General features: G+C 38.3%; 1 protein-coding gene and 1 pseudogene across 1 annotated transcript in view; both read left to right on the plus strand.

The window, feature by feature from the left end:
- AP4E1 (adaptor related protein complex 4 subunit epsilon 1) overlaps positions 1-17,477 on the plus strand; it is an 88,814-nt gene that overhangs the window by 28,519 nt on the left and 42,818 nt on the right. Inside the window, exons 10-14 of the mRNA XM_008016617.3 lie at positions 1,171-1,293; positions 1,395-1,504; positions 8,074-8,213; positions 9,898-10,010; positions 10,123-10,241. Coding sequence (XP_008014808.1) covers positions 1,171-1,293; positions 1,395-1,504; positions 8,074-8,213; positions 9,898-10,010; positions 10,123-10,241 — 605 coding nt within the window. The remainder of the gene's footprint in view (positions 1-1,170; positions 1,294-1,394; positions 1,505-8,073; positions 8,214-9,897; positions 10,011-10,122; positions 10,242-17,477) is intronic.
- On the plus strand, positions 3,464-8,062 carry LOC103245631 (DDB1- and CUL4-associated factor 13 pseudogene; annotated as a pseudogene).

Consider the following 17,477-nt stretch of genomic DNA (forward strand, 5'->3'; position numbering starts at 1 on the left):
TTAAAGAAAAATTAATATTTGTGATTTCTTTTTTTTTTCTGTCTCTGTTATGGAAGAGGTTTTAAATTTTTTTTGTCTTTTCTTTCCATGTAAATTTGAGAAAAAGGAAGAGGTTTATAGAGGTTTTTTCCACAAAATTTATTTGTGCATTAATTGGTAGGCAACATAGTATAAAACATAGCTAGCTGAATATTCAGAATATATTTTGTACATAAAGAGAATGTCTGGTTATGTTTTAAGCTTTTAGAAATAGAGAAGTGATTGTATCAGGACACTTGATATGCTTCAACTTGTACTAGAACAGTTTTTAAGTGTTGATTCTGTACCTTCACTGTGTCACACTTCTGTTACTGTGATTCCATAGAACATATAGGACTTAATGGCCTCTCAGTGATTTTTCTTTACCATGGCAAAGCTCCAACTGCTTGTCTCATGCTTTTTCAAATAATTTGAAAAGAACTTTAGTGTCCATTTTGATCATTCACTTTGATCATCTGTCATAGTGATGAGACTTTCGACTGTATCAGAAAATCAAATTTGAATGCTGTCAAGATGTCCAGTAGATTATTTTATATGCTTTGAGGTTATTTTAAAGAATAGTTTGAAGATGTATGAGTAGTGACTGTATCTTTGAAATAAATATTGGATCATCCTATAAAATGATTATGTTGAAATAAACTACATACACAATTTTGACATGTAAATGGTCAAAACTGTTTGAGAATAAACCATTTTAAAGTATTAAAGGAGTGTGGGAAATGTCTTTTTATATAGGAATAATGAATATATTATTCATGATTGCCATTAAAATGTGAGCTCCTTGAGGGCAGGGTCTTTTCTTCCATCTGTTTTGTTCACTGCTATATTCATAGTACCGAAGCCGTGCCTGGCACATAGGAGGTGTTCAGTAAATACTTTTTACGTTAATAAATGCATAATTATTACCAGTAAATATAATTTTTAAAAAATTGTGTTGTGGTAACCTAATCCTAATAACTGTGTAAGCCTGAAAACAGTAGTGTTTGTTTCTGTGAAAAGTCCATAAATAAGATTTCTGACTAAAATGGACTTTCCAATTAGTTTTATTACAAGTTCTACAGAAATACATTCTTTTGTTATACCTTACCATGATACTTACCATTTCTGCCATTTTTATTTTTCTTTCTCTAGCTATTTTGTTTGAATGTGTGCATACAGTTTATTCTATTTATCCTAAATCGGAGTTACTTGAGAAGGCTGCCAAGTGCATTGGAAAATTTGTTCTGTCACCTAAAATAAATCTAAAATATTTAGGTAAGATTTTTGGTTCTTTTGACAGAAATTACAGAGATAGCTTTTGAAATTTGCTGTGTATTTGTTTCAATTCACTTTGTATAATGTGTCTTTGTTTCTAGGACTGAAGGCTCTTACCTATGTTATCCAACAGGATCCTACTCTGGCTCTTCAACACCAGATGACAATAATCGAATGTTTAGATCATCCTGATCCCATTATTAAAAGAGAGGTAAACTGGTATTTTGAATAGTATATGTGAAGTGTTAAAATTTTTAAACATTTTGTTGGTATTCTGTAGCGAGATTAAAGTGGTGGGCAGTGTGTATGTATGCTTGTGTGTATATTTTAACTTTTGGATGTATTCAATTCTTTTTTTGTTTCCTATTTTGAGACAGAATCTCACTTTGTCACCCAGGCTGCAGTGCAGTGGCACGATCTCAGCTCACTGTAACCTCTGCATCCCGGGTTCAGGTGATTCTCGTGCCTCAGCCTCCCGAGTAGCTGGGATTATAGGTGTGTGCCACCACGTGTGGCTAATTTTTGTGTTTTTAGTAGAAACGGGGTTTCACCATGTTGGCCAGGCCGGTCCTGAAATCCTGACCTCAAGTAATCTACCTGTGTCGGCCTCCCAAAGTGCTGGGATTACAGGTGTGAGCCACTGCACCCAGCTTGTTTAATTATTTTTACTAAAGTTAAGTAACTTTTCTAAAAAGTACTATGTCAGTGTCCACAGGAAAGTCTTTAAATTATTAGTTGAAGGAATTAGGTCCAGTCATCTGTGTGGGTTCATTAATATAATTTCAGTCTGAGCATCGTACCAATAGGAGATTTGAATTCTGGTCCCAGGTTTTCCTATTAGTACAATTTAAAATATACTCCTGTTATTGTACAATTTTTAAGATGCAGTTGATGTTAATTAGTGATTTCCCATTATTCTCTTTTATATCTATAACATTAACTAATTCCCTACCAAACAGATAGAAATATTGAAAGAATTAATGAAGATATTCATAAAATGATTTGAACTTCTTGGAAGGAAAGGCTTAATAATAATATCATCATCATATATGTCTGTATATTATATATAACATATATATAGCATATACTATATGTTACTTATATATATTATGTATATTATATATATAATCATATATGTCACTTATAATAATATATTTTTTTCCAACTTTTTCTTTTTGTAAATTTGCTTCATTGTCTACTTGGGTGTCTATATAAATATTTCTTTCGATTCTTATGGAAGAAATCATTCAATATCTTCATTTAAAATGGTATATGGGACCTAGTTAAGAGTAAAAAATTTTCTTTCTATTTATAAAATTAGCAAAGATTTAAAAAGAATTTAAAAAAATTTTAGATTTAGGGAATACATGTGTGGGTTTATTACATGGACATTTGTGTAATGCTGAGATTTGGGCGGCTATTGAACCCATCACCCAAATAGTGAACATAGTACTAAGTAGGTAGTTTTTCAACTCATTCCTTTCCCCTTCTGCCCTCCCTGTCTGCTTTTGGAGTCCCGAGTGTCTGTTGTTTCATCGTTATGTCCATGTGTACCCATTGTTTAGCTCCCACTTATAAGTGAGAACAAGTGATAGTTGATTTTCTGTTTTTGCATTAATTCACTTAGAATAAAGGGCTTCCGGCTGCATCCATGTTGCTGCAAAGGATATGATTACATTCTTAAAAAAAGAGAATTTACTAAATATCTAAATGTCTTAAAAGCAATGAGCTAAGAATAGAAGAGTTTATTGAGAGAACACTATTGTATTAAACAACTATGATTTTTGAAGATTACAAATTTTAAATTTTAAAAGGGATTTTTGAAACACATTTAAAAAAATTTGCCTTCAAGCCGGGCGCGGTGGCTCAAGCCTGTAATCCCAGCACTTTGGGAGGCCGAGACGGGCGGATCACGAGGTCAGGAGATCGAGACCATCCTGGCGAACATGGTGAAACCCCGTCTCTACTAAAAATACAAAAAACTAGCCGGGCGAGGTGGCGGGCGCCTGTAGTCCCAGCTACTCCGGAGGCTGAGGCAGGAGAATGGCGTAAACCCGGGAGGCGGAGCTTGCAGTGAGCTGAGATCCGGCCACTGCACTCCAGCCTGGGCGACAGAGCCAGACTCTGTCTCAAAAAAAAAAAAAAAAAAAAAAAAATTTGCCTTCATATATATATTTATTTATTTCATATTTTTAGTAGTCTGAAAATTGTTACATGCCTTGGTTCTGGGCAGTTTGCAGACATACTAATTTCTGTGTATAGACATCCAAGAAAAATAAGAAGGCTCCAAGAGACTGTAACAAATAGTTATACAGTCCTTCTACTTTAACAGATACAGAGCATGCATTTCCTTTGTATAGTTGAGTACTAAGTTGAACAAAGTTGACTTAGGTACAGTTTTTTTCTTATTGCTATATGGTAGTCCCCACTTATTTATGGAAATATGTTCTAATACCCCCAGTGGATGCCTGAAACCACAGATAGTATTGAACCATATATATATTTATATATTTTCAATCTGATAACCAAGATGGCTACTTAATAACTAATGGGCTGGTAGCATATACAGTGTGGGTGCAAAGGGATGATTCATGTCCCAGATGGAGTAGGATGGTGCAAGATTTTATCATGCTGCTTAGAAAGGCATGCAATTTAAAACTTATGAATTATTGATTTCTGGAATTTTCCATTTAATATTTTTTGGACTCTGTGGGTAACTGAAACCATGGGAAGCAAAACCACAGATAGGGGGTTTGTAATATTATTGTATTTAATAATTATACTTGCACTTAAAAATGAGAATCAAAGGGAAAATAGGTGACTTTTAAAATTATGAAGGTTGATCTGTTTGATCCCTTACCTGCAGTGAGATGAGTGATTTGAGTTCTTTGAGGAGATACTGAGTATCCTTGGTGCCCAAAGAAGGCACTAAAGTACTGTCTTCTCAGTGCTGTTGTCACTTCTAACCTCTATCAAATGATACAGCGAGAACTTTGTTCCTTGGATGTTTGGTGATCTGTAGCTTGGGGTAGGATTCCCTTTTACTGGGTTTTATTACGTCTCTTATATACAGGAAGAGAGAAGGTGAGAAGGAGCTACCAAATCTGAGCAGAAAAGACCTCTGGCAATACAGTTTGTAACACTAAACCCCATGCAGTTCTGGAAATGCTATATTTCATGGTCTTAGAATAGGAGATAAATTTGATGTATGTTATCTAAAACTATATAACATAATTTGGAGTCCACAGGGAGCATGTCTGAAGCAGCTCCATAAGTTGAAAGCTGTTGATGGGGTGGCCTATGTATTTTTAGATTTAAGTGGCGTTACACATTAACTGAAACAGTTTAAAAAAGAAGTTGAACAGTGGGCAGAACTCCTAGCAAAGAGCTCATGGAGTCCCACCAGAAGAGCAACCAAGATGAAGATGAAGATACCGAGCCGGAATCTCAACAATTATATCCGTGAAACCAAGTTGGACTTCCAGAGAGTTCCAAGAAACTATGATCCTACCTTACATCCTTTTGAGGTCCCACGAGAATATGTAAGAGCTTTAAATGCTACCAAAATGGAATGAGTATTTGCAAAACCATTCCTTGCTTTGCTGGATGGTCACCAAGATGGAGTCAGTTGCCTTGGCAAAGCATCCAAAGAACCTAGCTACTGTCCTTTCTGGGGTGTGTGATGGAGAGGTTAGAATTTGGAACCTGACGCATCAGAAATGTATTCGTACAATACAAGCACATGAAGGCTTTGTATAAGGAATATGTACTCGCTTTTGTGGGACTTCTTTTTTCACCGTTGGTGATGACAAAACTGTGAAACAGTGGAAAAAGAATGGACCAGGCTATGGAGATGAGGAAGAGCCGTTACATACAACATTAGGAAAGACGGTGTATGCTGGGATTGAGCATCACTGGAAAGAAGCTATTTTTGCCACATGTGGACAGCAAGTAGATGTTTGGGATGAACAAAGAACTAATCCTATATCTTCAATGACCTGGGGATTTGACAGTGTAAGTAGTGTTAAATTTAACCCAATTGAGACTTGGGAAGTTGTGCGTCTGACAGGAATATAGTACTGTACGATATGAGGCAAGCTGCTCCTTTGAAAAGGTTATCTTAGATATGAGAACAAATACAATCTGTTGGAACCCTGCGGAAGCTTTCATTTTTACAGCAGCAAATGAAGATTATAACTTACATACTTTTGATATATGTGCACTGGACACTCCTTTAATGTTCCATATGGATCATGTATCTGCAGTGCTTGACGTGGAGTACTCGCCCACTGGGAAAGAGTTTTTGTCTGCTAGTTTCAATAAAGCTATTTGAATCTTTCCTACAGACAAAAGTCGAAGCAGGAAGGTATATCACACAAAGCGAATGCAACATGTTATCTGTGTAAAATGGACTTCTGATAGCAAGTATATTAAGTGTGGATCTGATGAAATGAACATTTGCCTGTGGAAAGCTAATGCTTCTGAAAAATTCGGTATGCTTACATCATGAGAAAAAGCAGCCAAGGATTATAACTAGAAATTGAAGGAGAAATTTCAGCAGCATCCTCACATAAAACGTACAGCTCGTCATCGACATCTACCAAAATCTGTCTACAGCCAGATTCAGGAACAGTGCGTCATGAAAGAAGCTCGTCAGAGAAAGGAAGTTAATCGTATTAAACACAGCAAGCCTGGATATGTGCCAATTGTGTCAGAGAAGAAGCAGCACGTAGGGGCAGTTGTAAAATAATTATTAACAATCCTGATGTATAATTATTTGTTACTTTTGATTTGAGAACTCTACATATAAAAGTGCTGGGACTAGATTAATTGCATACATTTTGGTTATATGTGTAGAGCTTTATTGTTGCTCCTTTTAGCTGCCCTGAAAAATGATCCTTAAAGGTGGCCTAGTTGATAAGACTGTCTAACTGTTTTATCCTTAATCTGCATTCTTCTTTCATTGAAGAATACAGTATTTGCAACTAACTGATTTTTTCCTGTTTTAATTACAGATATACTTACTTTCTCTCTGATCTATTGTTGTAGACACTGCACATTCAAATTGACATTTAAGACCAAACATCGCTTATGTTATCTTTGATATATAACTTTGAATAATGATTACAATGATGTTTCTTCCTGTGATTCCACATAACATTTAGAAAAATGATGTCAACTTTTTATAACTGAATGTATTTCTAGTGCTTTACTTATATTCGGCTTTTTGACTCTTACAAAACAATCAGCCTGCATTTATATAACTTTTATAAATAATATAATTTGGGTCGAGTTAAGATAATAAAACTTTCTTTCACATTGAAAAAAAAATCTTTCAAAATATGTCATCCTTTGTGCTTGAAGTCCTGGCTATAAGGATTGAAAAATTAGAACCCTAAATATACTGAGCAAGTTTGACAAATATGTGGAAATTATCTTGCAGCTAATATTGCTGATCCTAAAACACCAATAAATGATGCTTTCTCAATATTGCCTTTGGACTTACTGATTTCTGAGAGTTATATTTTCAAAACCTTAATCTAGAGCTGTGGAAAGCCATGCAAATGGGAGCTTACTCTGGTATTGGTCTTCCTTCATCTTATTTGAAGCAGCAAGAGGTATATTCCTCAGCACTTAGAAAGCAGCTGTAGCAGCTGGACACTGTGGCACATCTGTAATCCCAGCACTTTGGGAGGCCAAGGTGGGTGGATCACCTGAGGTCAGGAGTTCGAGACCAACCTGGCCAACATGGTGAAACCCCATCTCTACTAAAAATACAAAAATTAGCCAGTCTTGGTGGCAAGCTGAGATTGTGCCACGGTACTCCAGCCTAGGCTACAGAGCGAGACTCCATCTCAAGAAAAAAAAAGAAAAAAGAAAAGAAAAGAAAAGAAAAGAAAAGAAAAGAAAAGAAAGCTACAGGCCAGGCACAGTGGCTCATGCCTGTAATCCCAACATTTTGGGAGGCCAAGGTGGGAGGATCACTTGAGCCCAGGAGTTCAAGACCAGCCTGGGCAACATGGTCGAACCCCATCTCTACAAAATACGAAAAACTTAGCTGGGCATGGTGGCACGTGCCTGTAGTCCCACCTGTTTGGAAGGCTGAGGTGGGAGGATTGCTTGAGCCCAGGAGGTGGAGGTTGCATTGAGCTGAGATTGTACCACTGCACTCCAGCCTGGGTGACAGAGCAAGACCCTGTCTCAAAAAAAAAAAAGTAGCTATAAAACAGTTCTTCCTTGATGACTAAGATTTTGAACTAGGCTTTGCTAGGCTTTGGAGCATTTGAGCCACCAGCCTTTGTCCATCCAAACAAAAGCTGTTTGCCTGTCTTCTGTTGTTTGGGAAATAGTCTGCTGTCTTCTATAGCATGGGAAATAGTTTCCAAGACTAGATTTATACACACATACATACGCTTGCATATATACACACCCATAGCTGTAGGTAATGTATATTTAAGGGTTGTTATGTTTTTAGAAAATATATATCTGTTGTATTTGAACTTTTTAGTCTCTAAGTATTCTGTCATGTAAAGATGCCAGATTGTGATTATCTCAATAGAAAGCTTATAGACATTGGAATTGATCATAAGTCATTTTTTGACAAGAGTTTTACCTTTCTTAAGCTTTTCATTGAAATTTGCAGTTCTTACCTGTTAACTGGCTACCCAGTAGATCTCCATAAATGTAGAAGAATCAACTGTATGATCAACCTTTATGTTACTGTACTCATTGGTGTTATGCATAGTTTTATAATGTTTTTAATTTCTCTTCTTTAAATAGACTCTGGAACTTCTTTACAGAATTACTAATGTACAGAATGTAACAGTTATTGTCCAGAAAATGCTTGAATATTTACATCAGAGCAAAGAAGAGTATGTCATCGTCAATTTGGTCGGCAAAATAGCAGAGCTGGCTGAGAAATATCCTTTTATTTGGACCATGAGTCTTAAAATAGTAACACGGTGACTTTAAGATGATTGGTATAGATATGGTCACCTGAAGTTGAGTTCAGAGACCTAGCAATACTTTTTATTCCTGATTTTCAAGCCTCTTGTCAGAAAAAGGGATTTGTGTAGACCTCTTAGGAGATGGCCTTTTTTTTTTTTTTTTTTTGCTGGTTTCTTTTATTCGTGTCAGTATTTTGAGCAGGAAGATAGAGGAACCTTTATCCTCTTTATTCCTCTTTCAGTCCTGCCTCGTCTCTACTTCTATCTTGATTTCTTTTCTGAGTAAAAGTTCTTGCGTTTTGGGGAAAGTGGAGGGTGTGTGGGAGTGGTCAGGATGCTAAAGCTTATCCTTTATTGTTTTATGCTGGAAATGGTCACAATTAAGTAGTTGGGAACTCTAGTAACATGTTACTCTTCGTCATGTTTGTTTCTTAAAAGTCAGAAGAACTTTACAGGTCATAAGGATATTCCATTCATTAAAAAACATTACTGTTTAGGCCGGGCGTGGTGGCTCACGCCTGTAATCCCAGCACTTTGGGAGGTCGAGGCGGACGGATCACCTGAGGTCGGGAGTTTAAGACCAGCCTGACCGACATGGAGAAACCCCATCTCTACTAAAAATACAAAATTAGCTGGGCGTGGTGGTGCATGCCTGTAATCCCAGCTACTAGGGAGGCTGAGGCAGAAGAATCGCTTGAACCTGGGAGGCGGGGGTTGCAGTGAGCACCATTGCACTCCAGCCTGGGCAACAAGAGCGAAACTCCATCTCAAAAAAAAAAAAAAAAAAGTGAAAAAAAGTTACTGTTTAATTATAAAAAAGAGTGAGTGAATACTGTTAATGAAATTATATTGGAAATTGCTTAAGTCTAGTTTTGTCCTAGTCAGTACTACTAGTCAGTACTACTCTGGCCAGTAGAATGATAGAACTTTAGAACTGATGAGGAAGAGATTAGAAAAGAGGCTGAGCACCTGTAATCCCAGCATTTTGGGAGGCGGAGGCAGGAGGACTGCCTGAGCTCAGGAGTTTATGACCAGCCTGGGCAACACAGTGAAACCCTGTCTCTACTAAAATACAAAAAAAATTAGCCGGTGTGGTGGCATACACCTGTAGTCCCAGCTACTCGGGAGGCTGAGGCAGGAGAATTGCTTGAACCCAGGAGGTGGAGGTCACAGTGAGCCAAGATCGCACTGCTGCACTTCAGCCTGGGCGACAGAGCAAGATTCTGTCTCAAAAAAAGAAGAAAAAAAAAAAGGAAAAGAAAAGAACAGATGCTAAACGATTTGTTCAAGTAGACATACCACAGTATTTAGCTTCTTTGAAGTGAATTATATTCTTTTTTGAAGAATATAATTTTCCATTATTTGCATCTAGTTAGCTGGTTTGTTTCTTTCAGTTATTTCACATTTATTTATTGGATGACTGTTTTGTGCAAGTGTGGTGCTAAAGTGACAAACTCAGTTTGTTAAGTTTATTAAATAAGCTTTTACTGAGTACCTATTTTACATAAAACTGGGGTATGGAACAATTTATGGCAGAGGTTAAAGGTAAAAATGCCATACTAGGATGCATTGGGGTTATTATTTTAAAGGTTGCTACAGAAGGATAATTTTAGTAAGTGGCATTTGGAAGTGTACTTGTTCTTAACACTGTGGACACATATGCTCCTGATAATGCGTGGTTTATTCAGACAATGAATGCTGTGTTTTCAGTAGGAGGAGATGTAATGCATCCTGATATTCCCAATAACTTTCTGAGACTACTAGCAGAAGGTTGGTAGACTATTACATTCTGTAAAGTAAGCATTTTAAAGTTAAATGTTTTTATTACAGAGTCCTTAGATAAGTTTGTGGAAATTAAAATGGTGTATCAATTTCTTTGTAGGTTTTGATGATGAAACAGAAGATCAGCAATTAAGACTCTATGCAGTTCAGTCTTACCTCACTTTACTAGATATGGAAAATGTGTTCTATCCACAGAGATTTCTTCAAGTTATGAGTTGGGTGAGCAAAGTACATTAAATCATACATTTTTTAAACATTTTTTATACAAACCAAATGTTAACATATTTCTTTCAGAAACCATTCACCTCTACTCAACTAACTCCTTCAGCTATTAGTTTTTCAAATGGCCACCATCTATCACCTAACTATTTATTTCTCTGTTTTTTCTCTCTGCCATCTCACTTGTCTGGTCTTTTACTTGTCTCTTTGTGTTTACAGTGTTTTGTTGTGTTTTTTATGTGCATCCGTGTTTGAATATTTGAATACTCATTTATCTCTACTATATTAGTTTTTTAAAAAATTATAATCTGTAAATTATTTTAACCAAATAGAAAGAGGTTCATCTTTAAGAAGCATTTTCTAGGTACCAGGCACAGTGCTGAATACTTACATTATTAACTTTTTTTTCTTCTTCTTTTTTATTTTATTTTATTTTTTAAGTTCTAGGGTACATGTGCAGGATGTGTAGGTTTGTTACATAGGTAAACGTGTGCCATGGTGGTTTGCTGCATCTATCAACACATCACCTAGGTATTAAGCCTAGCACACATTAGCTCTTTTTCCTAAAGCTCTCCACCCCCACCACCCTCCCTGATAGGCCCTGGTCTGTGTTGTTCCCTTCCCTGTGTCCTGTGTTCTCATTGTTCAGCTCTCACTTATAAGTGAGAACATGTGGTGTGGTTTTCTGTTCCTGTGTTAGTTTGCTAAGAATAATGGGTTCCCAGCTTCATCCATGTCTCTGCAAAGGACATGATCTTATTCCTTTTTGTGGCTGTATAGTATTCCATGGTGTATATGTACTACATTTTCTTTATCTAGTCTATCATTGATAGGCTATTTGTGCTATATTAGTTTTCTTATGTTGCATAACAATGTTACCGCAAACTTAGTGGCTTAAGACAATACAAATTCATTATCTCATAGTTTCTGTGGGTGAGGAGTCCAGGCATGGCTTAGCTGGATTCTCTGCTTAGGGTCTCACAGAATTGCAGTCGAGGTGTTGGCACCTTGCAATCATCTGAAGCTTGACTGGTAAATAATCCACTTTCGAGCTCATGTGTGGTTGTCAGAATTCATTTTCTTGTGGCTGAGTTTTTGTGACTGAGGGTTTCACTTTCATACTGTCAACTGTCGGCTGTCCTTAGCTGCTAGAGCTGCTTTCAGTTTCTTGCCATGTGGCCTACCAACAGGGCCGCCTGCTTCATCAAAGCCAATAGTGGAGATCATTTTTTTTTCAAGACAAAGGTCACAATTTTATGTAATATAATCACATGTAATTGCATACAGCTCATCACCTTTATGTATTCTTTCTTGTGCACATAGGTGAGTGTTTCTTTAGGGGAGATTTAGAGAAGTGATATGGTATGCACATTTTAATATTTTATAGAATTGCCAAATGTCAGCATGTTAGCTTAAATTTTCTCCAGATTTTTACTTAAATTTTTTCTTTTCTCATCTGCAGAAAAGTTCAAAGACTAAGATATTAAAATATACTTTTTATTTAGCTTTTTCAGTTAAAGAAAAAATTTTTTTTTTGAAACACAGTCTTGTTCTGTCACCAGGCTGGAGTACAGTAGCATGATCTCGGCTCACTGTAACCTCTGCCTCCTGGGTTCAAGCAATTCTCCTATCTCAGCCTCCTGAGTCCCTAGGATTACAGGCGCACGCCACCACTCCTGGCTAATTTTTGTATTTTTAGCAGAGATGGGGTTTTGCCATGTTCGCCAGGCTGGTCTCGAATTCTCGACCTCAGGTGATCCACCCGCCTCAGCTTCCCAAAGTGCTGGGATTACAGGTGTGAGCCACCGCACCCAGCCCAGTTAAATACTTTTAACTATATTTGTTTTACTATATCTGCATCTATAGGTATATCTAGGTCTACCTATATACAGTTTGTTTTGCTGAGCTGTTTAGAATTGAATTGCAGACATTGTGGCATTTCACCCCTAAAACCTCAGTGTGAATCTTCTATGAATGACATAACTATAAAACTGTTATCATACCTAAGAAGTGTAAAGAGGCCAGGTGCGGTGGCTCATGCCTATAATCCCAGCACTTTGGGAGGCTGAGGCGGGCAAATCACGAGGTCAGGAGATTGAGACCATTCTGGCCAACATGGTAACACCCCATCTCTACTAAACATACAAAAAATTAGCCAGGCCTGGTGGAATGCACCTGTAGTCCCAGCTACTCGGGAGGCTGAGGCAGGAGAATCACTTGAACTCAGGAGGTGGAGGTTGCAGCGAACCGAGATCGCGCCACTGCACTCCAGCCTGGGCGACAGAGCAAGACTCCATCTCAAAAAAAAAAAAAAAAAAAAAAAATGAGGATCACAAATTGCCTTTACTTATGTCTCTTTAGCCTTTTTAAATTTGTAATGAACCCCACTTTCTTTTGGTTTTTATGACTGATTTTTTTGTTTGTTTTGGATGACTGCTGTTCACTTGTAGAAGGTCCTACATTCTGGATATCTGATTATTTTTGTTTAGGTTAAACATTTTTAGTGAGAATACTGCCTAGGCAATGTTGTGTATTTCCTACTGTATCATATCAGGATATATATAATGTCAGTTTGTCCACTTATTAGTGATTGTAAGTTTATAAGTTTGGGTTAAGATGGTGGCCTGGTGTGGTGGCTCATGCCTGTGATCCCAGCACTTTGGGAGGTGGGAGGATTGCTTGAAGCCAGAGTTTGAGATCAGCTTGGGCAACAAAGTGAGACCCAGTCTCTACCAAATGGAGAAAAAAAAAGAAGGTGACCTCCAGATCTTTGCATTGTAAAGGTATCTTTCCTTTTTGTAATTTATAACTAATTTGTCAGGTGATTCTATCAGGCTACGCAAATATCTTTTCCTCATTTATCTTCAGTGGCTTTAGTGTTGATGATCCTTCCTAAATTGATTACTGGTTTTTGTGGCCATTAGTTTTTTTTGTCCATGAATGTGGCATGTCACTCCACTTAATTTGGATTGTCTTTTCTTTCTTTCTACAGCATACAGGTCATGTACAGTAGGTCCCCTTAACTGTTGTTTTGCTTTCTACAGTTTTAGTTACCTGTGGCCAGTCATGGTCTGAAAATATTAAATGGAAAATTCCAGAAATCAACAATTTATAAGTTTTAAATTATGTGTTGTCCTGAGTAGCATGATGAAATATTGAGCCATCCCACTTCATCCTGCTCTGCCCCACCTGGGACCTGAATCATTCTTTGTACAGTGTATCCATGCTGTATACACTACCTGCCTGTTAGTCACTCAGTAGCTGTCTAGGTTTTCAGATGAACTGTAGCATTATTGCAGTGCTTATATTGTAGTAACCTTTATTTACTTAATCATGGTCCCACAGCACAAGAGTTGTGATGCTGGCAATTTGCATATGCCAAAGAGAAGCTATAAAAATGGTTCCTTTAAGTGAAAAGGTGAAAGTTCTTGACTTAATGAGGAAAGAAACATGCTGAGGTTGTAAAATTCTACAGTAAGAAGGGAAGTTGTCTCTGTGAAATTGTGAAGAAGGAAAAAAAACTCCTGTTAGTTTTGCTGTCATACCTTACACTACAAAAGTTATGGTCACAGTGCATGGTGAGATCTTAGTTAAGATGGAAAAGGCATTAAATTTGTGAGTGTAAGACATGATCAAAAGCATTTTCCAATTGCAGTTGGGTTCAGTACTATTTTCGGATTCAGGCATCCACAGGGAGTCCTGAAACCAATTCCCTTTAGATGCAGAGGGCCAACTGTATATACAAATACAATAGATTTTGTATTTTGAGCTTGTAATCTACAGTCTTGCTGAACTAACTTAATAGTTCTAGGAGTGTTCTTGTAGATTTCTTGAGACTTTGTTAAGAATTTTATCTAGTGTCGTGAGGGCTATTGGTCTGTAGTTTTCATTTTTGTGGTATTCCAGTTTTGGTATCAAAGTAAATACTAGTTTCATAACATGACTTGGGAATGTGCCCTCCTGTTTTCTGGAGGAATTTGCATAAAGTTGCTGTTAATTTTCCTTTAAAAATTTGGTAGAATTTTCCAGTGAAACCATTTGGACTTGTAGATTTTTAGGGGAGTTATTAAATTACAAATTCACTTTTCTTAAGGAAAAATCTCTTGACTGAATTTTCATTCAATAGTTCAGTGTTTTTTTTTTTTTGGTTGGTTGGTTTTTTTGTTTGTTTTTCCCCCTTGGGACTTATCTTTGAGTCATGGATTATTCAGAAAAAGTATTGTTTAGTTTCTGAGTGTTTAGAAAATTTTCTGTTATCTTTCTGTTACTGATTTCTAGTTTGATTTCATTGTCATTAGAGAAAATACGATGTATGATTTCAGTTCTTTCATATTTGAGGTTTGTTTCACAGTTCAAGGCACAGTCTATCTTGGTATATGTTCTGTGGTTGCTTGAAAAGTATCTATTTTGCTTTTTCTGTGTGGTGTGTTCTGTAAAGTCTGTTGTGATGGTGTTGTTGAGTTTTTCTATATCCTTGCTGATTCTTGGTCTAGTCCTGTTAATTGTTGAGAGAAGGCTATTGACCTTTTCGGTTCTGTGGCCTACACTGACACTATGAGGGGGTGGCTTGCTGAACAGTGGGGAAAATCCTGACTCCATCAGGTTTCCACTGACACACTCACATCAGAGAAAGGCAGGGGCACTGCATTTCTCCTCAGTGGAGGTGAAGTGCAGGCTCCCTGCCCAGTCTCTACTGACACTGCAGGGGAGTAGGCCTCTCTACAGCTCAGTGGGGATGAAAGTCCTGACTCCTCACTCAGCCTTCTCAGTTCCCACCCTGCTGGGGAGTTTGGGGTACCTCATGTAGCCTGGTGAGGGTAGAAGTCTTGATTCTCTACTCTGCCTTTGCTGGTATGGGTGGGGCTGCAGATTTTTCTGTGTGGTATTTGGCTGGAGTAGGAGGGTTATTGTCTGAAAGTTTTCTGTCCTCTTGTCTTATTGACTAGAGGGTGGGCTCCTCTTGGGGCTTTTTGTCTGTGCCCATTTGCATTTCCAGGTTTCTGGCTCTCCATATCCAGTCTGGGGTAAATGAAACAACAGATAATCTGCTGTATGTTTTATATATAATATCAAGGGTTTTTAGGTGTGTTTAGTAGGAAGAATAGGGATAAATACGTCTTCTCCATCTTCCCCGAAGCAGACATCCATTACCATTGATTTTTGAACTGGTACTTTTGTAACCTGTTCTTCTGGAGCTACCTTCCATTTTTTCTAAAACCACCCTAAAAATAATCATACTGTTTAAGGATTGAACTCATTTAGTCCTATTTATTTTTCCTTTTCTTCTCTTCCTTCTTACTAGCTATACATTTTCCCTTGCCTATCACCCAGCCTCCTTTTCTTGCTGGTACCAATATTATACCAAAGACATGAAATTATTCCATAAACACCATTTAGGAAAGTGTAATAGTCCATTCTCACGCTGCTATGAAGAAATATCTGAGACTGGGTAATTTGTAAGAAAAGAGGTTTAGTTGACTCACAGTTCCACATGGCTGGGGAGGCCTCAGGAAACTTAAAATCATGGCAGAAGCCTCTTTACAGGGTGGCAGGAGAGAGAATGAGGCTGAGTGAAGGGGGAAGCCCCTCATAAAACCATCAGGTCTCGTGAGAACTTACTATCACAAAAGCAGCAGGGGAAACTGCCCCCATGATTCAGTTATTTCCACCTGGTCCTGCCCTTGACATGTGGGGGATTATTACAATTCAAGGTGAGATTTGGGTGGGAGCACAGAGCCAAACCATATCAGAAAGATTTCATACTTCCTGAATTATCAGTTTATTAATGATTCTAAAACAAGAAAACTTGACCCCTTTGTAGGCTTTGAGACAGGTGCTTCACTTACTCATCCTGCAGCTCTCAGCCCCTCGTGGGAGGGTGAGCATACAGGTGAGTGGGTGCGGGAGCCAGAGTGAGTGCTTTTGGGCTCTGGCAGGAGCAAAACTCTGTGTGCGCCCCATGGCAGCATCTAGTGGGGAGTACCTGTGACTCCTGAAGCCCCAGTGAGCATGTTACACTGCTCTTTTAGCTCTGCCATCAGCAGACAGCTTAAGTGTTAACAGCTCAGTGGGCCCTTTTGTATCTGCACTCACTCCTGAGCTCTTGTCTGGTGTCCAGGAAAAATGAGGTCACATGAATGAATTGAAGGATAATAAATGCAGGGGATTTTGTTGCCGGTGAAAGTGGCTCTCAGCAGGAAGGGGAGCTGACAGGGGGACTGGGGCAGCGAAGGTAATGTTCTCCAGAAGTCCAGCCATCTCTGGCTGGATTCTTCTTTGAAGTTACGCTGTCAAGCTGTCCCTCTGAAGTAAAGCCGCTTCTCTCCGACATCCAGCTGCTTCTTCCTCTATGCTGGCTGAGTCTGGGGTCTTTATAGGCACAGGATGGGTTAGGGCAGGGCAAGGTCATGGGTGGTTTAGGAAAAGGCAACATTTGAATGGGAAAATAGGGATATGGATGTAAGTTCTCACTTTGGGCCATGGTTTCAGGCTTTTTGGCTTGCGGGTGGGGCTTCACCAGGGACCCCACCCTTTTCTGCCTAGAATTTCTCTGCCTCCTGTCCCTATCAGTTCTTTCACTTACAGGATTGTATGTCACCTAAGTTAGATGTGTGACACAGATAAGCGTTTCTTTTCTTTTCTTTTTTTTTTTTTGAGATGGAGTCTTGCTGTGTTGCCCAGGCTGGAGTGCAGTGGCGTGATCTGAGCTCATTGCAACTTCTGCCTCCCAGGTTCAAGCGATTCTCCTGCCTCAGCCTTCCGAGTAGCTGAGACTATAGGCGTGTGCCACCACATCTGGCTAATTTTTTTATTTTTACTAGAGACGGGGTTTCACCATGTAGGCCAGGCTGGTTTCGAACTCCTCAGGTGATCCACCCGCCTCAGCCTCCCAAAGTGCTGGGATTACAGGCATGAGCCACCGTGCCTGGCCAATAAGTGTTTCTTAAAGTCTCTTCTGTGAACTGTCTACATCAGAATCAGCTGATGCATATTCAAATGTATATCCTTGGGGACCACAGGCATACTAAATCAGAGTATCTGGGGATAAAGCCTAGAAATCTGTATTTTTATGAAACACTTTAAGTGCCTCTTACTATGTAGTAAGAACCATCATTACATGAGAATCATCATTTAAATGCTTACTGGAAAATAATAACAGGATGTGATAGTGCTTATAAAAACCAACAACCAACTCCAGAAGTTCAGAAACTTGTAAAGGTATCCTGCTTTATATAT

This window comes from Chlorocebus sabaeus, chromosome 26 (genome assembly GCF_047675955.1).
Source record: "Chlorocebus sabaeus isolate Y175 chromosome 26, mChlSab1.0.hap1, whole genome shotgun sequence".
NCBI classification, from domain to species: domain Eukaryota; kingdom Metazoa; phylum Chordata; class Mammalia; order Primates; family Cercopithecidae; genus Chlorocebus; species Chlorocebus sabaeus.